Source organism: Haliotis rufescens, unplaced genomic scaffold, assembly GCF_023055435.1.
Source record: "Haliotis rufescens isolate VD_foot unplaced genomic scaffold, xgHalRufe1.0.p SCAF_2, whole genome shotgun sequence".
Lineage (NCBI taxonomy): Eukaryota > Metazoa > Mollusca > Gastropoda > Lepetellida > Haliotidae > Haliotis > Haliotis rufescens.
The window spans coordinates 73,627,285-73,654,978 of record NW_025963890.1 but is presented as its reverse complement, the minus strand read 5'-3'; the positions used below and the strand labels follow the sequence as shown (position 1 = coordinate 73,654,978).

General features: G+C 44.3%; 1 protein-coding gene across 1 annotated transcript in view; it reads left to right on the top strand.

Annotated features, from left to right (window-relative positions):
• The window catches only part of LOC124133233 (potassium voltage-gated channel subfamily C member 3-like), a 77,666-nt gene extending 50,433 nt beyond the window's left edge, over positions 1 to 27,233 (top strand). The window contains exon 3 of the mRNA XM_046497547.2: positions 22,164 to 27,233. Within this exon, the coding sequence (XP_046353503.1) occupies positions 22,164 to 23,228 (1,065 nt within the window). The 3' untranslated portion in view covers positions 23,229 to 27,233. The remainder of the gene's footprint in view (positions 1 to 22,163) is intronic.
• The last annotated feature ends 461 nt before the right edge of the window (positions 27,234 to 27,694 follow it).

Sequence of the window (27,694 nt, the reverse complement as noted above, 5' to 3'; positions counted from 1 at the left end):
CCTAGATCACCCGAGGCCATCACGACTGGCCATGATTATTGTAGTATATATTGCCGATAGCGTATCCTAGATTGCCCGAGGCCATCACGACTGGCCATGGTAAGTGTAGTATATATTGCCGATAGCGGGTCCTAGATTGCCCGAGGCCATCACGACTGGCCATGATTATTGTAGTATATATTGCCGATAGCGGGTCCTAGATTGCCCGAGGCCATCACGACTGGCCATGGTAAGTGTAGTATATATTGCCGATAGCGGGTCCTAAATCACCGAGGCCATCACGACTGGCCATGGTAAGTGTAGTATATATTGCCGATAGCGGGTCCTAGATTGCCCGAGGCCATCACGACTGGCCATGATTAGTGTTAGTGCCTACAGCTCGACCTTGACATGAATGTTGAACTGATTCTGACCTGATCAGGGTGATCCAAGTATTCCTACTGGCCATGTTTTACAACATCTCCCGAGGACATTATCTCTGGCCATCATTCAAGTCTATCACATAGCATCACACCAATATAGAATATAACATCATACCACTATAGAACATAGCACCATACCAATACAGAATATAGCATCACACCAATGTAGAACATAGCACCATACCAATGTCGATAGCATCATGCCAGCCAAGGACATGGCATCATAAAAGCCTAGGACATGGCATCAGACCAGCCTAGAACATGGCATCAGACAAGCCTAGGACAAGGCATCGTACCAGCCTAGGACATGGCATCAGACAAGCCTAGGACATGGCATCATGTAGGACATGACATCATACAAGCCTAGGACATGGCATCATACCAGCCTAGGACATGGCATCATGTAGGACATGACATCATACAAGCCTAGGACATAGCATCATACCAGCCGAGGACATGGCATCATGTAGGACATGGCATCATACCGGCCTAGGACATGGCATCATGTAGGACATGGCATCATACAAGCCTAGGACATGGCATCATACCAGCCGAGGACATGGCATCATACCAGCCTAGGACATGGCATCATACCAGCCTAGGATATGGCATCATACCAGCCTATGACATGGCATCATACCGGCCTAGGACATGGCATCATACCAACCTAGGGCATGGTATCATACCAGCCTAGGACATGGCATCATACCAACCTAGGACATGGCATCATACGAGCCTTGGCCATGGCATCATACAAACCTAGGGCATGGCATCAGACCAGCCGAGGAGATGGCATCATACCAGCCGAGGACATGGCATCATACGAGCCTTGGACATGACATCATACAAGCCTAGGGCATGGCATCATACCAGCCGAGGACATGGCATCATACCAGCCTAGGACATGGCATCAGACCAGCCTTTGACATGGCATCATACAAGCCTAGGGCATGGCATCATACCAGCCTTTGACATGGCATCATACCAGCCGAGGACATGGCATCATACCAGCCTAGGACATGGCATCATACCAGCCTTGGACATGGCATCATACAAGCCTAGGACATGGCATCATGTAGGACATGGCATCATACCAGCCTAGGACATGGCATCAGACCAGCCTAGGATATGGCATCATACCAGCCTATGACATGGCATCATACAAGCCTAGGACATGGCATCATACCAACCTAGGACATGGCATCATACCAGCCTAGGACATGGCATCATACCAACCTAGGACATGGCATCATACGAGCCTTGGCCATGGCATCATACAAACCTAGGGCATGGCATCAGACCAGCCGAGGAGATGGCATCATACCAGCCGAGGACATGGCATCATACGAGCCTTGGACATGACATCATACAAGCCTAGGGCATGGCATCATACCAGCCGAGGACATGGCATCATACCAGCCTAGGACATGGCATCATACCACCCTATGACATGACATCATACCAGCCTTGGACATGGCATCATACAAGCCTAGGACATGGCATCATGTAGGACATGGCATCATACCAGCCTAGGACATGGCATCATACCAGCCTAGGATATGGCATCATACCAGCCTATGACATGGCATCATACAAGCCTAGGACATGGCATCATACCAACCTAGGACATGGTATCATACCAGCCGAGGACATGGCATCATACCAACCTAGGACATGGCATCATACGAGCCTTGGCCATTGCATCATACAAGCCTAGGGCATGGCATCAGACCAGCCGAGGAGATGGCATCATACCAGCCGAGGACATGGCATCATACCAGCTTAGGACATGGCATCAGACCAGCCTTTGACATGGCATCATACAAGCCTAGGGCATGGCATCATACCAGCCGAGGACATGGCATCATACCAGCCGAGGACATGGCATCATACCAGCCTAGGACATGGCATCAGACCAGCCTTGGACATGGCATCATACAAGCCTAGGACATGGCATCATACCAGCCGAGGACATGGCATCATACTAGCCTTGGACATGACATCATACCAGCCGAGGACATGGCATCATACCAGTCCAGCCGTGTCGACCACAGCACAGCCCACTTTTTCTGGATCCGTTGGTTGTTGGTGCATGTGCTTCGATGATGATCTTTGGTCGGTGATGATCTTTGGTCGACGGTGGTCTTTGGGCTGTTCGCACCTTCCCCTAATACGGCTGATGCGCCGTGACATAACTGAATGCTCCTCAAAGCATCGTTGAACCAAACCCACTCGCTCCTGCACCTGCAACATGATGTGATGGGACGTATCTCACAGCGTCCTAAGCCCAATCCATAAAGGACAATCCTTGACACACGGTGCCCTTGTTGTGACGTCCTCCATAGACGGAGCATGTAATCTGGCAGTCGTTGCTCGCTCTTCATGCTTGCTTCAATTAAGTAGCTTGTCGCCTAATAGACCGAATGTATTCCTGATCCATACGAGTCTTAGGAGTAAGGTCAGTGAGTCGAGATTCAAGGTTGAGACAGAGTGCTTTCATTAAGCCCAGTCTGGTTAAAAGGACCCATACGTGTTTAACCGATAATTACAAAATGATATCGGCGTGCATTTACATAAGACTAGACCGAGTCACCTCCCTTATCGATACTGTTACACTGTCTGACGTGGAACTCTGTGGTGAGGATCTTGGACTTCGTCTTAGAGAAACATCACCGTTAAGAAGTGTATACGAGCAACACGTCAACGGATCTTTGAATATGTAAATCAATTCTTGGTTAAGCTCATCTGAAGCCACAGTCTAGTCAGCTTCGACCATCTCGTGTGGTTCCGTCGTCGCCAGTTGCCTATCTTTTTTGTCCGAAACTATCTTCAAGCATGTTGACATCACGGTCGTCGGTGCAAGTAAGCACATCTGGCGTTGTGTTTATGATTCTGATCCTATGTTCAATATGGCTGTCATAGCGGCCATTCAGATGTTTCGAATTCACTGTCACTTGTGAAAATACCCCGATACACGTTGTTAGTCGCGTATTTGTGCACATTATGTTTTGGTCATCTTTTGACCATTGATACTGAATGACACTTTACCTATCCTTAGTACCGCTGAATACATTCAGATGTATCGGACTATACACTTTGCTGAAGGCATTACGATCGATAGTTGAACATCTCCGTTGGTCTTCTTGGTCAAAGTAGCAGTTATTTGGAATTAGTTTTGGCCGTATGTCTTTTGAGCCGTGCGTTTCTAATTATCAAAGATAAATGGATTTATTGTGATACTGTGCCACGTCGATTTTCAAATTACTTTGGCCAAGATGTGATTTTATTTCGTGACTTATAGACTTTATTCTCTATGAAATAACTCAATATTACCAAATATTGATTGTACTTGCTAAACAGCTTAATCATTTATTTTTTTGCAATTAAGCGAGATTCACCTAATTGTTGATGAGATGTAACCGTGTTTGTACAAGATGTATAATATATATCTTTAAAAGCCACATGCATTTTGCAGTAGTATTTCATTAACCTATTTACTAATCCAGCTCAGATCATCATAAAACAGCCGTAATCCCCATACTTAATCAGACCCAACTGACATACTATACCCATCGAGATTGCCATACTAAACCGACCGAAATCGCCATACTAACCCAGCCCTGATCGCCATACTAATCCAGCCATGGATCACTATACTAATCTAGCCCTGATTGTCATACTAATCCAGCCATGGATCACTATACTAATCTAGCTCTGATTGTCATACTAATCCAGCCATGGATCACTATACTAATCTAGCCCTGAATGTCATACTAATCCAGCCGTGGATCACTATACAAATCTAGCCCTGATTGTCATACTAATCCAGCCGTGGATCACTATACAAATCTAGCCCTGATTGTCATACTAATCCAGCCGTGGATCACTATACTAATCTAGCCCTGATTGTCATACTAATCCAGCCGTGGATCACTATACCAATCTAGCCCTGATTGTCATACTAATCCAGCCGTGGATCACTATACTAATCTAGCCCTGATTGTCATACTAATCCAGGCGTGGATCGCCATACTAACCCAGCCTAATTCAGTCGTGATCAGCATACTGAACAGACCGAGATCACCATAGTAATCCATCCCTGATCATCATACTCACCCGACCGAGATCGCCATACTCACCCGACCGAGATCGCCATACTCACCCGACCGAGATCGCCATACTAATCCAGACTCTACTGCCCTGGATGACGTGGAGTGTTCCAACACAAGTATCAGACACTGCGAAGGTTCCGAACAGACATGTAGGTGAATTGATGAATGAGCCCCACCGCTATGCTATAATGGATGCCTGTTTTTATTGATGAATAAACGGTACCGCAATGCCATAATTGATGCATAGGTTTTATTGATTAACAATCCGTACACACCGCAATGCCATAATTGATGCATAGGTTTTATTTATGAATCGACGTTAAATTGTGAATAATAGCCGTATGTAAAGTAAATTGGTTTTCAGCCTATTGGCTTTACTCAGAATTAATGCAACCTTTTTTATCTGTAAATCTGACAACGAAGAAATCTCAACAAGGGATGAGCAAAGACAAGTTTCCCCACAACACCGACATCTATTGATGACTTAGAGAGACAGTTGTATTTACATTTTACCCAACGTGATGTAGGTTTAAAACAAGATATACACTTGAAAATTGGATTTGAACAAACATTTACAAACGTTATGGAAACGTAACAAGGATGAAATCGGTCACCGAAACACTGCAATGTTAAGGTCCAAAACACAACTATTACACCTGAATAAAAAACATAACCATCCCTTGTTTCTTTCATGTTAAGTCACCATCAAACATGCTGTATTCCTTCCTTCGCCTGCAGTTTATTTCGCCGTTCATCTAATGTGATGTCTGTTTAGAGAGATTGTTGCATCTATTTCTTCTTTCTTCTAACGTTATGCCGGCTCAGAGAGATTCTAATCCAACGATATCGGTTTAATGAGAGTCGGTTGTTTCTACAGTATATCAAAATAACAATTTGTTTGCTTGTTGTTTAACGCCGCACTCAGTAATATTCCAGCTAAATGATGACGGTCTGTAAATAATCGATTCGACCAGACAACCCAGTGATTGACATCATGAGCATCGATCTACGCAATTGGGATACTATGACTGCATCAACCATGTCAGCGAGCCTGACCACCCGATCCCGTTAGTCGCCTCTTACGACAAGCATGGATTGCTGAAGACTAAAGTGACATCAGTTCAATGATAGACGAGAGATGAGTCATCTACTTATACCTGTGTATTCTCATCCAGGGTGATGCCGGTTCAGAGAGAGACTGATATATCAACACTTCTGCCTGGATGGCCCATGATTCACTGCCATGGATTCCACGACTTGAATCCGAATCTTTAAATCTCCAACAGTAGGAAGAGTGGTTTTCTAAGGTCTGGCGGTTGCCTCAGATCTTTCTTGTGTTTTTCAATCATCCCATGATGCGAGTTTGTGAGAGCCGCTGGCAATTCCGCCATGGTCACATCCAACTGGAAATGTACATTTTACGTTCAGGAATAGATTATTGGGTATTAGGTATATCAAGTTCACCCATTGTTTTGTTTGTTGATTAACGCCGCATTCAGCAATAGCCCAGCTATATAAAGTTCACTCTTTTGTAACCACTATTCTTGTCGTAAGAGGCGACTAACGGGATCGGGCCGTCAGGCTGGCTGACTTGGTTGATGAATGTCATCGTATCCAAATTGCGTGGATCGATGCTCATGATGTCAATCACTGGCTTGATCAGTGTCATATAGCTTGAATATTGCTGAGTGCAGCGTTAAAAAACAAACAAACAACAACGACACACTTCTATCTCAAACTTGAAACGAACCACGTCTCGTTTATCGCCTATCCTGAACTTCTGTTTGAGATTGTATTTGGAAGAATTTTGTTTCTTTGTTTGTGTTATTGTCTTCCTCATCGCATAGTGTTATCTTTATACCGCGAGGGGCGGCCGGGTAGCCGAGTGGTTAATGCGTACGCTCGTCACGCCGAAGACCCGGGTTTGATTCCCGACATGAGTACAACGTGTGAAGCCCATTTCTGGTATTCCCCGCCGTGATATTGCTGGAATATTTCAAAAGCGGCGTAAAACCAAACTCACTCACTCACTCAGACGAACTATTAGACACATCGACCATCCACAGTAGCTTGTCTTGCTAGTTTTATGCATGCTACAAATACGTTACATTTCGTAAAGCTATTTGCTCTGCGTCCTGCCCCTGTTAACCGTAAAAAAATTACACTTAGTCTTTTATATCATATAAATGTTATTAAATATTCATGTCGATTATTTGCTCATTGCATTCACTGGTTCTAAAACTAGTTTCCCCGAGAAAAGGTCACGATAATCAACGAGTCGAGTCGTCAGGAATCAGGAAGCACATGTGCTGGGAATTTCGTTGATTCAGTGAAGCTTAAATCGTTGATATTCACTTGCATAGCGAGTTAACAGATTGACGAGGCAGTCCCGCCTGTGCAAGGCCTCGGTGACGTGCATGAGGCCGTGGTGAAAGGCATGCATCAATACAGACATAGACAGCGTTATTACTTTTCACAATCAATCCGATAGTTTCTCCGGCAGATTCGTCACATGTGTTTCTTCACTGCGTCAAATTGATTTCTCCCGGATGAAAAGCAATGTATGTTCATGATTTGGAGGATAATGTATATATATGAATAAAACTACTCGACGCCTTCAATCGACCACCACATAAAATAACGGGCGCACTTGGCGGGTTTAATGTATTTGAGAAAGAGATCGAACTGTTGTTTCGCAAATATTTAGTATTCCGAGTCTCCGATACCCAATATCCCTGAAAGTAGAACGGTAATTACATGTTTAATACAACCCGTATCGTGCGATATTGTTTCAGGATATTGTGCGCATGCGTATAAAAGAAACTTACAATCCGAGGTGTATTACTATCCATTGAGAATGTTCCGATTGCATAAACCTGCAGGATAAAGGTGAACTCTCCATATCATATTTGTCAAAGTGTTTACATTTATTTGTCATTATGCTAGAAAAAAGATCGATCAAGTAAATAACAAATGTATACTATTTAGTAATGGTATGGTCGACGTCATATGGTAATTGTTGTTACCCTGCCTGGCGCTCGGCATCAAGGGGCTAAAATAAGGACTTGTATAAGGAGTCAGTATATTGTGTCTCAGTGGGGTATTCATGTTAGACTGCGGCATGGTATCTCAGGGAGCTAGCACTATAAATCGGCATCAGTCCGGACTAGTACGTGCATGCACGTCTCTATATAAGTGCAATAATCTTGGACGCGACGTTAAACCTATGTTCGCCTCATCTCACCTCGATATATTGACGTTTGCAGATTAAAAACATTATCTGTCTGCTTTAGGCTCTTTACTGTATCTGCCAGTCTCCATTCTGAGCTGGTGTCGTATGATAGCGATTCAGAGCTTGTTGCCAGCGCTCCATCCCAATCTTGCTCATATGAACACTCTCTAAAATGAGATTCCGACAAAAAATTCAAAACATTATTTAGACACTGATGCTACCAAATGTAGCTAACCCTAAAAAAATAGATTTTGGAAACTCAGTCTTTCCATTTTTACAATTTGATAACAATAAGTTATAGCATTTCCTAACAAATCCCGATTATAGCATATTGCTAATTTTGCACCAGTATTCCATAGCCCTCTTATAAGTGGCTACATACATTGGATACCTTCCACACTCTCCTTTAACTACATGGATAGAGGGTGGTTGCTTTACACAGACCTGTATAATATAATTGGGCTAATTTTAGTATCCAATATTTCAGAAGATAACTCATGGGTATGGGTTGAACATGTTTAAGGATTTAAAGACAGCACAAAGTATGTTCTTTGCCTGTACGGCAGCATTCCTCACATCATGAGTCTATGACAGTGTTCTTGAAAAATCTAAAATCACAAATATTGCATACTGTTTGTCCCGCTTCCTTGACAAGTAGCGTTTGATAGCAAACTGTAATATATACATGTTATCTGCTTTGACCTTTTCTAAAACAAACCTGAGACTCCACGATTTTCTCGTATGGTTCAGCCCCAAAATGATAACCTACTGGTAAGTATAGCTGTATAAATCTCGCCGAAATTGCTCACAAGAGATATGCCTCTTGAGCTGCTTGGATCTTTAGTGCTGCCCCTTTTTGAACAATGTGACAAATATGCTGGGATTCCACACATCTGGAAATCGAGAGGAATCAAATAATATGTCAAAGAACAATTTAATATGTGATTCTAATACATACATGGAAAGTTTAAAAAACTCAGGTGCCTTCGAGCTTAAAAGAAGCATAAATTTCATCTACGGTAATAGGTGAATCAAGGATACTGGCAGTCATTTCATCCGTGTTAAAGTCAATATCACCTTCCACGTGTGGTACTATGTCATCATTAATGTTACAATCTTGAAATAAATATTTTAAATGTGAAAACCAATCATCTAGTGGTATTTCTTCTTTCTGTACTGTCGACGAGATATTTTTCTTGAGTGCAGACCAGAATACTTTCGCATTATTAATATTCTATAATAATTTATCACGTTATGCAGAGTCTTTTTTGTCCTTATTAAGTCATCATATTTCTTTCTGGGATCCATATTAGATCTCAATGTTTTACAGTCTTTCTATCTCCTTAAAACGTTTAACAGTCGTAACGTTACGGCTCTGTGATATCTCCATTCAGAATCAAACAATGGCTGATCAGTCTTTGTTGTTGGCATCTTTGTACTTTCTTAAAAAATCCACTGTTTGATGAATAGCATCCATAAAAAGTTATATTGCTTTATCAACATCTGTGAGGGCTAAAGTTGCACAAGTTGTCTTGAGTGTTCTTTATATCAGGCGAGAGAATATTATCACGAAGTATACTACAACAACCATCACTCCACATGAATTCGAAATTAACGTCGATATTGTGCGTAGCAAGTGAAGCACCACCCCTGATACCCTGATACCCATGTCACGTGATTGAAATGAACAGCTGCGGTATTCCGGAGTTCTGCCTTGTGAAGTTATTTGATCTTAGCTTTGTTTCATATTTGAGGTAACTAATATGTCATATTTGAAGTTAGCTTTGTTTCATATTTGAGGTAACTAATGTGTCATATTTGAATTTAGCTTTGTTTCATATTTGAGGTAACTAATGTGTCATATTTGAAGTTAGCTTTGTTTCATATTTGAGGTAACTAATGTGTCATATTTGAAGTTAGCTTTGTTTCATATTTGAGGTAACTAATGTGTCATATTTGAAGTTAGCTTTGTTTCATATTTGAGGTAACTAATGTGTCATATTTGAAGTTAGCTTTGTTTCATATTTGAGGTAACTAATGTGTCATATTTGAAGTTAGCTTTGTTTCATATTTGAGGTAACTAATGTGTCATATTTGAAGATAGCTTTGTTTCATATTTGAGGTAACTGATGTGTCATATTTGAAGTTAGCTAGGTTTCATATTTGAGGTAATTGATGTGTCATATTTGAAGTTAGCTAGGTTTCATATTTAAGGTAACTGACGTGTCATATTTGAAGTTAGCTAGGTTTCACATGTTCGGATAACGAGGTTTCATATGTGAGGTCAGTGAGTTTTTATTTTTGAGGTTACTGATGTTTCATGTTTGAGGTTAGCGAGGTTTCATGTCATATTTTGACTGAAGCTATACGTCTGCCCTTCAATCGACCATTGCCCCTGCGTCAAGACCAAACGTTCGATAACATATTCATTTCTACATATCGGAGCAGGAATCAGCTGGAAACACATGTTTCTAAGGGGTGGATATTGTCAGCGATCATTCATGTTGCCATCACCGCCGACAAAAGCAGCGTCCTGCCCTGCACGGGGCAGGTAAATGCACAGTACGTTTAGTAACGAGGACATCTCGTGCAGTACCCACGTGATCTCGCGTTGCTTGGACACTGAGAGGGAACCCAGGTAAAATTGATCGCCTGATTCAATGACAAGTCATGCTTAGTTATTACATAAACAGGTTCAGATCAATATAGCACTGATTTTACACAGTGCATTGTAAAGCAAGATGTATCAGCGACATGGAATCTAAATTAAATCGTTTTAGAGTCATGATATTTTATTTGTTTGAGCAATATTGGCATGGTATAGATGACGCTGTGTTTGACTTGATTCAAAACTGTTTTGTGTGTTTATTCTGCTGTCAATATATTTAGTTGCTGAATGAGTGAGTGAATGGGGTTCTACGCCGCACGACCTGCGAAGTCATCAGGCCTGGGCAAAACAAACCAGTGGCTGATAGTGTGAGCACCGATCAATGACGCCGGGGCACGATGGCGAGCGCAGGCAGGGTAACAACAAGTTCCATCTTTTAACGTCTTTTGGTATGACGCGGCCGGGGATCGTACTACCGATCTCCAGCTCTCAATGCAGCTCCTCCTTTTAGGTTTATTCATATCCATCGTCCATTGTGACCACTCGATCCCCGTTTGTGTTGTCTCTTGGGCTACAGAGAGCGTCGTGACTCGACTAGGCGAGGCGGGTAAACGTGAATCGAATTTGAGTTTTTTACTGGGTTGATGCCGTAAAGAGACTTTTTCTGATATATCACGAGTGAGTGAGTGAGTTGGGTTTAACGCCGCTTTTAACAGTATTCCAGTTATATCACGGCGTGTCAGCTTAATGTGGGAGGAAAGCCCGAAGTGATGCAGGTCTCAGACGTTTACCACTTCGGTGAAACCCACAAGCACGGGTATGGTGCTGACAAATCTAGAAACATAATCGGGGCGAACCGGGATTCAAACCCACAATCATAGGTTTCTGGCTTGCCCAAGGGACGCAACTCTGCACATCGAATCGCGGCACCTTAGACGACCTGGCCACCCGTGCCCCCTGATCTATCACGACGGGCATGTGAAGTATTACGGTTCTCTTTATCATGAGAACGATAGCCTGAGCATGAGCTCATGTGGGTGGGTCACGATGACATACGTACAGGGGCGTGGTACCCGTTCCTCTCGGGTACCTGTCTACAGTCATCTCAGAGCTTCGATTTTCGACAGTGGGAACACATTGATCGATTTGTAAGCGTGGACAAATGTTCATCAAAATACTATCCCCACTGTTGCCCAACTGCCATTTTGCCCAACTTGTCCACTTCACAATGTACACAATGGGACCCGCCCTATTCCCATTGGACGAATACATTGAATACCGCGTATAATGGGCTGACCAAACATGATTACTGGCAGGAATGAATGGCGTATTATATGGTGTGATTATATTCATGTGATCAAGTTGACAGCTCGTGAATAACTCTCACTGTTGTGGGAGACGTGCTGTTACGGTGTTGTCTGTCTAGGTGCCCGGATGAAGAGGGGAATCTGGAAGGTGACTGGCGGCAAATCGATTGATCGCTCCCAAAATAGAGGAAGAGACTTCGAAATTTAATTCAGATTGAAACTTAGATAGCAATCAATCGTGTTTGTATATACGAATCTCGATTTGTAGCCAGACTTCACTGAAGACTTGCTCAGATCCAACAAGATCCTATATCCTATATATAGGAAGACCTGGTTGACGATGGGTTATAGCAGACAATTGAATATTACCGTGTAATGGCGTCTATTTATAACGGAGGAGAGTGAGCGTCCCTGGCTATCGTCAGTTGCATCCAGTGTTCCTAAACCTGTTACAGCTGTATCTACGATCAGATTTGGTTTATTTGTTTCTTTATTTGTTGTGTAGCGCTGGACTCAGCAATATTCCAGCTGTATGACAGCGGTCTGTATATAATCGAGTCTGGACCAGACAATCCATTGATAACATGAGCATCGATCCACGCAATTGGGATACGAAGACATGCATCAACCAAGTCAGTGATCCTGACCACCCGATCCGGTTAGTCGCCTCTTACGACAAGCATGGGTTGCTGAAGACGTATTCTAACCCGGATCTGCACGGGTCACATATGATCAGGATCTGCTGCCCATTTGTTCGAATCCCAGATTTGCCCAGATAATGATCCATGTACCAATTGGTTCACGTCACACTTTGAGATAACCTGTTCATCCACTGAATACCGGGGCAAACGTCATTACATACTCTCACTGCCCTATCCAATTCGAACGGACATCTCGTCCCTAACAGAGAATATTCACTTATTACAAAGAGTTGTAAGAATTGGTCCCCAGTAACCTATAATGGTCGTAAGAGGGGGCCAAACTGATCGGATGGTCAGGCTCGCTGAATTGGTTGTTGGCCTGTCATTGTATCCCAACGCCGTGGGTCGTTGTTCACTATATCAATCAGTGGATTGTTTGGTCCAGATTCGATTATTAACAGGCCGCAGTCATATAGCTGGAGTATTGCTGAGTACGGCGTTAAGCAACAAAGAAACACATAATTAGATGCTTCTTACAAGAATCCCGGAGCACCTTCTCTGAAAGGATAATGGTGGGTTAGCTAGATGGTTAATGTATTCGTTTATAACGAAAACTTCAGGTTTCGATCCCCAGATGAGTCTTTCACGGGTCAATTCTTCACGGGGTCAGTTGTTCACGGGCCAGTTGTTCGGGGTCAGCTGTTCACGCGTGAGTTGTTCACGAGTCGGTTTTTCACGGGTCAGTTCTTCACGGGGTTAGTTCTTTACCAGTCAGTTCTCTACGGGTCAGTTCTTCACGGGTCAGTTGTCACGGGCCAGTTGTTCGGGGTCAGCTGTTCACGCGTGAGTTGTTCACGAGTCGGTTCTTCACGGGTCAGTTGTCACGGGTCAGTTTTCCACGGGTCAGTTGTTCACAGGCCAGTTGTTCACGGTCCAGTTGTTCACGGGTCAGTTGTTCACAGGCCAGTTGTTCACGGTCCAGTTGTTCACGGGTCAGTTGTTCACGGGTCAGTTGTTCACGGGTCAGTTGTTCACGGGTCAGTGTTTCACGGGTCAGTTGTTCACGGGTCAGTTGTTCACGGGTCAGTGTTTCACGGGTCAGTTGTTCACGGGTCAGTTGTTCACGGTCCAGCTGTTCACGGGGCAGTTGTTCACGGTCCAGCTGTTCACGGGTCAGTTGTTCACGGGTCAGTTGTTCACGGGTCAGTTGTTCACGGGTCAGTGTTTCACGGGTCAGTTGTTCACGGGTCAGTTGTTCACGGGTCAGTGTTTCACGGGTCAGTTGTTCACGGGTCAGTTGTTCACGGTCCAGCTGTTCACGGGGCAGTTGTTCACGGTCCAGCTGTTCACGGGTCAGTTGTTCACGGGTCAGTTGTTCACGGGTCAGTTGTTCACGGTCCAGCTGTTCACGGGTCAGTTGTTCACGGGTCAGTTGTTCACGGTCCAGCTGTTCACGGGTCAGTTGTTCACGGGTCAGCTGTTCACGGGTCAGCTGTTCACGGGTCAGTTGTTCACGGGTCAGTGTTTCACGGGTGTGTATACAATACAGTGGAGGAAGATCGAGTATGCAACATCTGGGAAGTTTTGATGTTCAACCCAAAGGAGATGATGAAAGCTGTGTGTGAATAACTTCACTGTTTTTTTTAACTGCAGTTTACACCTAATGACTTTGTGCATGCACCAATGCATGTTTATTCATTTGTGTAATGACTCATAATTTCCATAATGAAAGTAATATTAATTATGTATAAAAATAATCCAAGTCATCCGTTGATGTTATCAAGAACAAGCTTGTTTTTTTAACCTGACAATGTTTATATTGTTTTATTAATTGGTGGAATACGGAAGATATTATTGATTTTAGATAATTCAGTGGTGAAAAGAAAAGGATATTTTTTAATGATGCATCAACTATGACTGTATGTGGTGTATGCGGGGATGCGGGGTGGGGTTGGGAGTGAGGGTGGGGAATGATGTTGATGATATTAACGTTGTAAGGGGGTCGGGGGAAGAGGTGAATCAATCGTGTTTCAGACGCAAAGATGGATAGCGGGTAATGATGTTTATGTTTATACATTACGAGTGTGTGCATGTTCGCGTTCAATAACCATCGACCGGCTGCGTCTGCACTAGCCTTCAGAGTTACGCTTTTATTGCCAATTACACAACGGAATATATTTACAACACTGACGTGTTTATTTCTGTCTTTACGACAGTTTACAGATGACAATTTTCAAAGTAATTGTCTCGTTAGTCTTATTGAGAAACCAACAAAACCAGAACAGTCCCTGCCAGGCGTCACGTATTACTAAAGACTGGTTTTACCATCTTGGGCGCTGTTTTTGCGACATCTTGTCGCTTTCGACCACAACCTATTTGAAACGCGCAAGTTGTGTAATTCCACAAACACCATCCCCACAGCAGAAACATCAACTACCGCAACGGCTGTCGATTTGACGACTATGAAAAGCCATCATGCACGACATCCCTAGGCAAACGCAGGCATCTGCCACCGCTTCAACGAAAACCAAGTGGCGTGTATTGTCGCCCACAGCAGTGGCGTGTTATGCAGTATAGAGCAGCCAGTTGAGAACACACTATTAATATGTTAATAAAATAAGTGCCGCATCTCTCAATGTAGCCCCATAGGTGTAGGGAAAATGACATTATCAGGAAAAAATATTCATAATTACCCCCTCCCCTCCCCAGAGGTGTGACGTATTCAATGTGTTGCCAGCCCCATGGTGGGGAGAAGTTTCCCGAAAATCAAAGACGTGTTAGCCATGAATTATTTATGTGAGCGAGATGAGATGTTTCTTTCTATAAGCGTTCATCAACTTGCAGTTAGTAGAATGGCCTAGGCATATCAAGCAAATGAGTCGAGTTGAAAGGTCGAACACACCGTTCCCTAAACATACATGAAATCACCATAGAAATTGAAAATCTGCTGCGAATTGTTTTTTGCATAATGGCTTAATTTATATGTTACCACTGGATTTGTTTAAGTACGGCGTGAACACCAGATTGCGACGCATCCATCATGTGCAATCATGAGTGATCCTTGGGGATTGATTGCCCGATGAAGAATGTTGCATAGTCAATAGACTTATCCAGTATACATGACTGGTCCTTCTGTTGTCGGCCGACTGGGCTGTCTTCATGCATCATAAATGGACATTTTTTCTTACGGAACGATCACTACAACTTCAATCACAGTTTTTCTCTAAGTAGTGTCTTGGTGTGGATATTTTTACCTGTTTGTTTCATGTGCCTTTTTTTGTTGTCCCGGGTATTGATGAAATAAAATGGTAGCAAGAAGGTTAATCTCCAAAAGGCATGTGTAACAATTGGCTCATTATTAAGACGGAGTCGGCGAAGTTTTCAAGAAGTCTCTTTTATTCCTGGGAGATGAAGGATGGAGTAACACTGGTACCACTTCACTGCTTTAGATCTTGACATGGTGAATAATTCAGTAGGAGATTGTTCCGGGAGGCATCGTCTTCACATTAACACTGTGGCAGTTTCAAATATTGGTACCTGTTAGTCATTTCGTTCGGAATCATTTTACACATGATTGGTTCGTACAAGAGATATGTGGTATATGCACTTGCCACCATTACCAACGGATTCATTAGCCATATTTGCTGGAACACCTGCCCCCCGAGTCGAGCACAGCAATGTCCCCTTCCGGCACTCTGCACGACTGGTGCACATCACAACACTTCGCTGCGCAGAGTTGCTTCCCTTAGCTGTTACACTTGCTGATCATGAGTTCGAATCCCATATTCGCCCCGATTACGACATTTGGAGTGGTCACCGCTTGTTTCTATGGTTGGTTTTCACAAACTCAGAATGACACGTCCCTTCTATGAACCAACTGGTTTGGGTTATAGGGGCACGGATAGCCTATTTTGTAAGGTACCGCTGTGAGGAGTTGTGTCCCTTAAGTGTACCAGGATTCACTGAACGTGGGTTTGAATCTCAGATGCGCCCTCCTTCCTCTCACATTAAACTGACTCTAAAAAATACTCTAGAAATCATTCACTTGTAATCGTAATTGTTGTTGAAGCTAGGTTTCGACTAGATTTGTCTCCCAGACCCGAGAGAATATATTAGACAAGGAGTCCAACTCGATAATTTGGCAAGTCCAGATTGCCTCAGCCTGGAATTATGGGTTGTCCGGGCTCCATTTGGAATATATATTTTATATTTTGTTGATATATAGTTTTAGATAAAATAACGTTAGTCTAAATGTCAGTCTAGATATCGATAAAAGCATGATTTGTATGATTCTATTTGTGGATGTATCTCTCATCCCGAGCACCCAAAAACATACGTGGCTCATAATACAAAATTACTATGTCATAAGTGTCATCATTTCACACTTATGCATTTAAGTTTGTTGTATAGAGCTTAATTTTGAAACTAGTTGGAGACTAGCGAGCTACGAAGAAGTACGTATTATCTGTAAAAGTGATTTAACTTTGTAAACTGTCATCTTTGGCGAGAAAATTTCAACTATAGTTCACGAGGGACAGATTATCCGTCAATTCGAGTGGCGAGTAGGTTATTCTTTATTATTACCTATACTTTTTTCTGAGAAAATGTTTTAAATAAATGTTGGTTTATCTCAAGTGGAGATATCAGTTCAGTTGACCTATTGTTGGAACGACGTCACATTTTGTGTGACGTCATGAACAATGGATGAAATCTTCAATTATTTCATATATCACGTTACTAACACCCTCCACGCACACAATAAAAACGGGAACAACTGGAAAAAAATTCCACCTATATCCGTGCCCGGGGAAAAATTGATGTACAAACCGCAATTTGACAAAAAAAAAACTAATTTTGTTTGTCATGGTTCATGAGCAATCGATTGGAGAGTGACGTCACAGATATTTAAATACCAAATTACGGTCGTCACAAATATCCATTTATTCATGAATATAACTGCCAGAAGGACTTATCACGTAGGACAAACGCAGGCTTTATTACCAACTGTTTTGCTGCTAATGTCATCAAAGCCATGCTTACAGCCTCGGACGTTTAGGAGCAAGAAGTATTGAGATTACTTCTCCCTTTCAATTACACAAGCGCTTGGCTTCATCTCTATAAAACATGGCATGAAGTAAGTGCTGGCGCGAGTTTCACTTAGCTCCCTCGCCCTATCCTATGGCACTGACAATAAAACAAAACAGCGGGCTTTTATCCCTCCAATAAAAAAACATCGTTGGATCACGGCGTTGTCCACAGCCGCAACAGTTAAAACCAATTTCAGAAAGCCATCTTGGGTTTCAGCACACGGACCACTCGTGTCGAAATCATGATCGCAACTCTCGCGAGACTTCACCAACCAACTGGACATGGGGGATTCGAGGGAAGATCGAAACAGTGTGACAAGGGAGCGTAATATTAGATTTGCGGGATGCCGTTTTTGTTTCTTTTTGCGGAAATGGCCGTCATGGGTTCTCAATGGGGTTCGATGTGTGGCAGAGGGATGCTTTTATGGGCGTTATCGTGCTTGTTCTGCCTCTCTCTGCACGTTGATACCATCGCGTCACGGAGCTGATATGAACTGATCTAATCATGCGAGTATGGGCGATCTTGTTTCAATGCAATTAACGCAACATACATTGACTCATCAGTTTCGCAACGCCCGACCGCATGCTCTCGATGACGTAAATGCGAAGCGGGGTTTGGCTAAATGCTTCATCGATTACATTTTAACAATGTTAATTTCAGATATTTCTGAATAATATTAACAGCGATCAATATGTTTTCTGACGATCTGGCAGCTGTGTGATTCGAATATTAATCATGTTAAAGAATTCGTTTCACTTCTCTTAAGCTTTAAAATAATTTGTGCTCTTTCCAACGTCCAGATACGTTAATAAGGTGGTCATTTTGTACCAGTAAATCACCAATCCCCGGCTCCTTGAAAATCCGTAACAATGCCGTGCAGATTCCGTACAGATTCCAAATTCCGTGCAGATTTCGTACAGATTCCGTACAGATTCCGTACAGATTCCAAATTCTGTAGAGATTCCTTGGTACCCGTGAAGATCCGGGGTAGAATAGGTCTTCAGCAACCAATGCTTGCCGTAAAAGGCGACTATGCTTGACGTAAGAGGCGACTAACGGGATCGGGTGGTCAGGCTCGCTGACTTGGTTGATACATGTCATCGTATCCCAATTGCGTGGATCGATGGTCATAATGTCAATCACTGCATGGTCTGATCGAGACTTGATTATTTACAGACCGCCGTCATATAGATAGAATATCGCTGAGTGCGGCGTTAAACTACAAACCAACAAACTTTGAATGAGGTGACATATACGTACGGGCAGTATACACGCATGTTTGACGGTGGGTAAAATTAAAAAACAACAATAAGAAAGGGTTATTCGATTGTGAATTATTTGATACGGATATCATAGGTATGTTTTGGACCTTAACTTTGCAATGTTTCGGCGATTGTTTTCAACCTGTTAACATTTTGGTCAAATCCTATAATTCAAGTGTATTCTTTCTTTTGCCCGATAGGTTAGTGACAATGATGTAACACTCACATCACGACTGTGATAACGATGTTAAAAGATGGTACTTGTTGTTACCTTGTCTGGCGCTCGGCTTTAGGGGCTAAAACAAGGACTGGTCGGCTCGGAGTCAGTATCCTGTGTCTGAGTGAGGTATTCATGTTAAACTGCGGCATGGTGTCTCAATGGGCTGGCACTATTAATCGACATCAGTCCACACTAGCGCAAGCAGCCACACACAACACAGAACACACACACAACACACACACAGAACACACACACACACACACACACACACACACACACACACACACACACACACACACACACACACACACACACACACACACACACACACATGCACGTCGCTACATAAGTGCAATAATCTTGGACGCGACGTTAAACCCCATTTCACCTCACCTATTGATAACGAGGAACTTGAACCAACGAAATTGCTGAAGATATGTACTTTCATCACACAACTTCGTCGAGTTGTGACGTACTAACAAGCATTGTTGTCGGGTTATTCTTGAAAGTCAAAATATCACAGGTCAGTCTGATGCGGAAGGAAAACCCGAAGTGATGTATTGATAAACTTTGAACATTTCACTGAGACCCGGGCACGGGTTGGTGCTGACAAACCTAGAAACATAATCAGGGTGGGTCGGAGATTCGAACCCACGCTCACAGGCTTACAGCACGCCGGCTCTGCGTAGCGACCTTAGACGGCTGAGCGCCTCGCGCCCCCCAGCAAGGTATGAGTCGACAATAAGTATAGCAGTGTATGAATATTGCCGATTATCTTCATAACCGGCCATGTCCACCATGACATAAATACGGCATAATGACGGACTACGTCCCATGAGTCGGTGAGCTTCTGTTACCCTGCAATCACCCCGCTGTACATGTTCCTAGTGGCTCACTGTCCCACTGTCCCGAGCCTCATTAGCTCTTACTGTCCCTTCATTCTACAAGATTAGCCCGACTTACAGCTGGACTGGCGGCTTTGGGAGGCAATCACCCAGCCTGCCAGTTTCAGTCTCCTGCATCACTAAAGCTCATCTGACTGGACTTTCATTTGACCTTGGAAGCTTGTTACGCGATGGAGGCGATATGTAGTGATGCGGTAGGTTGTAATGAGGGATGTAATGAGGCCCACAGTCCAGTGTCATCAGCAACACCCACCCAAGTACTTCACATTGGGTAGACACGTCCAGAGTGTAAGAAGGTTTTCGTCATCGCATTGACATTATTACAAACGAGACCGGTCCACACCATCAGACAGTGGTACATCACCTGTCCGGTGGCCGGTCCACACCATCAGACAGCGGTACACAATCAGTCCGGTGGCCGGTCCACACTATCAGACAGTGGTACATCACCAGTCCGGTGGCCGGTCCATACCATCAGACAGTGGTACATCACCAGTCCGGTGGCCGGTCCACACCATCAGACAGTGGTACATCACCAGTCCGGTGGCCGGTCCATACCATCAGACAGTGGTACATCACCAGTCCGGTGGCCGGTCCACACCATCAGACAGTGGTACATCACCAGTCCGGTGGCCGGTCCACACTATCAGACAGTGGTACATCACCAGTCCGGTGGCCGGTCCACACTATCAGACAGTGGTACATCACCAGTCCGGTGGCCGGTCCACACCATCAGACAGTGGTACATCACCAGTCCGGTGGCCGGTCCACACCATCAGACAGTGGTACACCATCAGTCCGGTGGCCGGTCCACACCATCAGACAGTGGTACACCATCAGTCCGGTGGCCGGTCCACACCATCAGACAGTGGTACATCACCTGTCCGGTGGCCGGTCCACACCATCAGACAGTGGTACATCACCAGTCTGGTGGCCGGTCCACACCATCAGATAGACGTGCCCTTTAACAATGCCCATGACAGTCACATCTGACATGCATCTGTACAACTAATTACTGTTCCCACACACGCGTGATCGCAATTACAGTTGCTCCTTATTTCATTCGAGCGGTACCTGCCCTGGTTCCCTTTGGTGAGGTCGGTCTGCCCTTGTTCCCCAGGGTGAGGTCGGTCTGCCCTTGTTCCCAAGGGTGAGGTCGGTCTCCCTGGTTCCCCAGGGTGAGGTCGGTCTGCCCTTGTTCCCAAGGGTGAGGTCGGTCTGCCCTGGTTCCCAGGGTGAGGTCGGTCTGCCCTTGTTCCCAGGGTGAGGTCGCTTTGCCCTGTTTCCCAGGGTGAGGTCGCTTTGCCCTGTTTCCCCAGGGTGAGGTCGCTCTATCCTGGTTCCCCAGGGTGAGGTCGATCTGCCCTGGTTCCCCAGGGTGAGGTCGCTCTGCCCTGGTTCCCCAGGGTGAGATCGGTCTGCCCTCACTCCTCACGTCAACGCTTTCTTGTCCAGACTCCTTTCGTAGACGTGTTCTTGTCCCAGGAAATGTGGCTCGAATCCAAGCATGTGACCCGGGAATGCTTTGACTTCTACAAATAGAATCGTAATGCCAACTTGAAAGACTTCCTATCCCGTTGCGTAAGGCTCGGTAGCAAACACCTTCATGTTACATCAGCATCCTCCGGGGCATACTTTGTACATGCTTTTTTTTTTATAACGGTGAACTTTTGGATGGTGAAAATTAGTGCATCTGCGTTCTATACTTATAGATGGGCATAAGGGAGCGAGTTACTTAGCTGCCGGGACCCCCACCCCCAAATTTAAATTATACACCCATGTTTGATGGTGGCTAAAAATGAAACAAACAAGAAATGGTTATTCGAAGGTGACGTTTTTGATACGGGTATTTGAGAACGTTTTACTTTGCTTTTATGTACTACCTGTGCTGTACTATCCGGGGCTGAATAGGTCTTCAGCAACCCATGCTTGCCGTAAAAGGCGACTGTGCTTATCTTAAGAGGCGACTAACGTGATCGGGTGGTCAGACTCGCTGCTTTTACGATTACAGAAAGCGTAATCATCCGTAACCATGATTCAATGGGAACGTTACAGCTCGGATGAACTAGGTGCAACACACCTTGATTCCAGGTGCTGGAGGCGATGGGGTAGCTTAGCGGTTATAATGTTCGCTCGTCCCATCGAGGACGTATTTTTGGGTCTCCAAATGGGTGAGAAGCATGTTTCTGGTGTCAGATGCTATGTGACTTGACTATAAAGGGCTAAATAGTTCTAAGTAGGGCGTAAATTCCGTAAAACTCACTCGCACTCACTAGATACGGAGTAAAACCTAACTCACTCTCTCGCTCATTCTATCTCTCACTCACTCACTAAACCAAGTTTTCAGTCTTTGCTCTTTGTTTCAGATCTACGGCATCACATCCTTCCTGTTCGTCGCTCTGTCTATCGCCGGCTTTTGTCTGGAGACGTTGCCGGACTTGAGGCCGGTGACGAACGTGACGACCAAATGTAACGGCGTTGACAGCATATCCAGCGTCATCACCTCACACGAGGCTCTGAATATCATCGACCTTATCTGTACCGTCTTCTTCACACTGGAGTTGATATTGAGGTTTACGGTAGCCCCGAATAAACTGAAGTTCGTACGTTCGCCAATGAACATAATTGACCTACTGGCTCTGGTCCCTCTTTATGTTCAAATTATTTTCGAAAGGTCGGACCAAAAAGCCTGTTACCTTAACGAAAGACTTGTGATTGAGATTCTGTTCATCCTCAGGATCATCCGTATGTTCCGCATCTTCCACCTTGTGAAGCACTACCAGGCGCTGAAGGTCCTGGTGTATGCACTCAAGGCCAGCCTCCAGGAATTGCTGATGCTCTTCATCTTCCTCATGATCGGGATGCTTGTGTTTGCCACCATGATCTACTACACGGAGAGGAAGGATGCAACGAACCCCAGCGACACCTTCAACACAATCCCCGTCGGCTTCTGGTGGGCCATCATCACCATGACAACAGTTGGATACGGCGATATTTATCCTCGGACTCCCATTGGATACATTGTGGGAACAGCCTGCTCCGTGTGTGGTGTTCTGCTCGTGGCCTTGACCTTTCCTGTCATATCCAATAACTTCAGCCTGTTCTATACTCACGTCAGGTCTCGGTCGCAGGCACCACGACGCATAGACGCGGAATCTAAGGATCCCCTTACACAGATCCCCTTTTCTCCTGTAACTGACCGGCCCCCTTCTGTAGCATCCACTGTGGTAGAGCCGTACATGAACGGTAACGCTAGAGACAAGGGGAGCGATAAGACAAGTCCGATCGTTGTCTCCAGAATGTCCAGGAATGGTTCCATCAGTGACGTGATTATGAAGAATATAGATTCCTCGTACAGCCTCCATCAAAACGGTTCTGCGAAAACACGCTCAGACGACGGAGGGTCGTGTCAAGGGGAGACGCACGTGTGATGCGCTGGTGTGTGAGCCGTGATGCGCTGGTTGGAATTCTTGTGATGTGGAGTAGTACCGTTTCCTTATTCCTAGTGGCATCTCAACGTAGTGCTCAAGCCTGTAGGACCAACGCTGAGAATTGTCCACATTCTCACAGCAGTGTGACAACGTACTCGTTTACCTACTTACAATTTTTCAACTTTTCTTCTGTGATTTGTGTCTGAATTTGATGCTTTCTGCTGGGCGGAGGCAACAACAAGACAGCTCCTATACAGAGCAGCGTCAGTACGGGACTTGCTATATTTCCGTATCTTCCATCGACAATACGTCACGGGTTTACATAAACGACGTTCCTCCATCACCCGTGAATATATACGACAGCTATTTTTAACCAACGAATCAGGACATGGCTTATTTCCAGTGAGATGGAAACCATCGAGGGCTGACCAATGAGCATCCAGATTACATGCACAAAATTTCCCATGCAACATGCGTCTATCTTCAGTCAGGTAATAAAATGAGGCGGGTATAATTGAAAGAAATGAGCCCTATTCCGTGCCCGCTCCCTGCTTTCTGCGCATATACCGTTGCCTGATATTGAAGCAATGTTTGGAGGAGCGGTCGCAAGGCCATGACGCATGTTGGATGGGCAATATTTCCTATATAAGCTGAACCCTGATTGGCCAAGCACTCGCTTGGTTCCTTCTCGTCGAAAGGGGTGCCTTGATTCGCTGGTTAAAAATAGATCTAGAGCCTGCAGCACAACGGCCTTATGTGTTCTATGGTGGCGGAGGAAAGCAGTGTGTACGAACCCGTGTTGACGATGGGTTTCATCAGGTTCCAAGATAACTCGTTCTTACTACTTGTACCTCAGGTTAGACCAACGGGATGCAATAGCTACGTCCGTTATGACAGACGCTTGTCTCCAGGGTCCTTATACATAATACAGCAATAACAACACGTAACGAACACCGAGTCAGCACCAGTTTAGCAATAACACTAGACTTCACATTTAGAAATAACTGGCTAAAAGCGAAGCACCAGAGCACTAGAAATCATAACTCTTTAAACCATGAGACGCCGTTTTACTCTTCAATCTCTGTTTACATATCAATAAGATATTTTATGATATTGATAAGGGTGCCATTATAACTGGGGCAAAATGATATCACATTCTTCAAATTATTTATTACTAGTTATTAAAAATATAATTTGTAATAAAGTAGAATCGGTCATATCAATAATTGGAGTCCCTGATGTTTAAAAATCTACAGATTTGCCTTGTATCTATTATCAAATTTGTCAATTACTTGCTGATATTTTAAATAGATTGTGATATTACATAAATATATGTTACTGTTTTGACGAAATGCAGAATAAGGGTTAAACAGCGCCTCGTGGTAAAACTTCATAATCTAAATAGTATTTGGAATGTCAATAATGTGCGACACGTCAGTGGTGTTTTGTCTTGAAAGTCGTTAACGTCCTTATAGGCTGTCCGTATGTTTTCATTCCGACGTGAAATAATATAAAGTTTCCTCAACCCAATTTCCCCTGCCGCTGTTGAAAATTAATCCATGTGATACTCCTACCATTGCACGGTCAGCTTCAGCTATCTTCAGCCATGTTTATTAAGTATTCGATTCCGAAGCAAGCGTCCCGATATACGTCATAAATTAATTTTTACCAAGTGTTTAACTTTAAAATGTCACACAATAAGTTACACTATGTAGGAAAAAACCCCAGTTATTTTTAATTATTATATTCTATTTTATTACGCTCACCTATGTGAGGTTGGAGGCGGTGGGATAGCCTGGTGGTTAAAGCGTTCGCTCGTCACGCTGAATACCCGGGTTCGATTCACGACATGGGTACAATGTGTGAAGCCCATTTCTTGTGTCCCCGCCGTGTCATTGCTGGGATATTGCTTAAAGCGGCGTAAAACCATATTCATGCACTATTTGAGGTTGGAGATGAGAAACATAAAATATAGATGGCCTGAAAACCACGTGCCCACCTGATGCTTGATAGACGAAGGGAGATAACTCTGAACTATTATGCTGACATATCCCCATAGCCGAACACAGCTATAAACCTGACTACTACTACTACTACTACTACTACTACTACTACTACTACTACAGTATTACTACTACTACTACTACTACTACTACTAAGTACTACCAATTCTACTTGATGCCAATTCTTTAACGAGTTTACATAAATAGTTTAGGTCAAGAAAATACATTTTAATCAATGCGCGTATGCTTCTGCCGTTGACAATGTATTTTGAAATATCAACAAAGGCACATCGAATCATACATTTACTTAACAGTTTCGATTTGTTTTATTAATAATCATACCACTGACTTAACTGAAGTGTCTGCATTTAACAGTTACAAAAAGTAGTTTGGCTTTGACTGGCTTTGGTTTAGGTAGTGTGATGCATGTTTGGAATTGATTTTATGTTGTTTCAATTCAAAAGACTTGGTTATTGTCGTCCCACTTTAAACGGCGGAATAACAGCCTGGTTCCCCGGGTATGCTGCGCTGGCGCTCCACCGCAGTATACTCAGGACCCAGGCTGCACGGATAAAAGCCCGTTCGGCCATTTCCGTGGTCCGAGTTATTTACATGTTATTTACAGCCGTATACATACATCCTCGGGGGTAAATCCACCAAAAGCGTTGGTACTTCCTAAACATCTGTGAGAAACATTCTTGACAACTCGTGTCATTCCGGTTGGTAGTGTAGGTTACGGAAAGGGGCGAATAGTGACGAACGCTGTTCGAAACTCGTATCTGAAGCATTTACTGTGCTATCCTGATTGTCTCCCTTTGTTTAATCCTCCCTTGCCATGGACACTAACAGCAGCTGGCGTCCTGCATTTTGTGATATTATGAACTAATACTCGAGTAATCATATTTGAATCGCTATCATAAACATAATCATTATCATATTTGAGCCGATATTAATGACATTGTTCGCTGTGAAACTTGTCATCACTGGTATATATAAGCGCGTCTTTGTACTCCGTGCACACCGTCAGTTTAACTATCCGTGGTTTGTATCTCAGCGTCGTGCCTGTGGTGTTTGCATTAATATTTTACCTGCTTCAATTTAAATCAATGAAGTAGATTTTTTTTCTGTTTCTCATTACTTAGATCGAAGTGTTTCATCAACGATTGCATGATGTCAGGCGTGTGGGGGCTGGGTGGGGTTATGCTGACGTGTGGTTGTGGAGATGTGACGGGTGGGGTTATGCTGACGTGTGGTTGTGGAGATGTGAGGGGTAGGGTTATGTTGACGTGTGGTTGTGGAGATTTGACGGGTAGGGTTATGCTGACGTGTGGTTGTGGAGATGTGACGGGTGGGGTTATGCTGACGTGTGGTTGTGGAGATGTGAGGGGTTGGGTTATGCTGACGTGTGGTTGTGGAGATGTGAGGGGTCGGGTTATGCTGACGTGTGGTTGTGGAGATGTGAGGGGTCGGGTTATGCTGACGTGTGGTTGTGGAGATGTGAGGGGTAGGGTTATGTTGACGTGTGGTTGTGGAGATGTGAGGGGTTGGGTTATGCTGACGTGTGGTTGTGGAGATGTGAGGGGTCGGGTTATGTTGACGTGTGGTTGTGGAGATGTGAGGGGTTGGGTTATGCTGACGTCTGGTTGTGGAGATGTGAGGGGCGGGGTTATGTTGACGTGTGGTTGTGGAGATGTGACGGGTAGGGTTATGTTGACGTGTGGTTGTGGAGATGTGACGGGTGGGGTTATGCTGACGTGTGGTTGTGGAGATTTGACGGGTGGGGTTATGTTGACGTGTGGTTGTGTAGATTTGACGGGTGGGGTTATGCTGACGTGTGGTTGTGGAGATGTGCCGGGTGGGGTTATGTTGACGTGTGGTTGTGGAGATGTGACGGGTGGGGTTATGTTGACGTGTGGTTGTGGAGATGTGAGGGGCGGGTTATGCTGACGTGTGGTTGTGGAGATGTGACGGGTGGGGTTGTGCTGACATATGGTTGTGGAGATGTGACGGGTAGGGTTATGTAGGGCGGGGGTTGTCTGAGGTTCTGATAGCTCCTGAGGACGATACAGTTAGTTTCTGACCCATGACGTGATTGAACAGTGTTGCACAAAGCAGCCCCGACACTGACATGCATCTCCGGCTTGATAGTCTCACTGGTAACAACAATGCTATGTTACTAGCTGCATGTACCCTAACAATAATCTTCTCTAATGATTTACCACTTTGTAAAATCTGACATTTGATTTTGGTACACCTCAACCACACGTTATTTATAAGGTTGAACACCCACGCTATATATCCCAGTTTGAACCCACACCCTGTATAGCCACGCGCTATATATATCCCAGTTTGAACCCACACCCTGTATAGCCACGCGCTATACATCCCAGTTTGAACCCACACCCTGTATAGCCACGCGCTATATATATCCCAGTTTGAACCCACACCCTGTATAGCCACGCG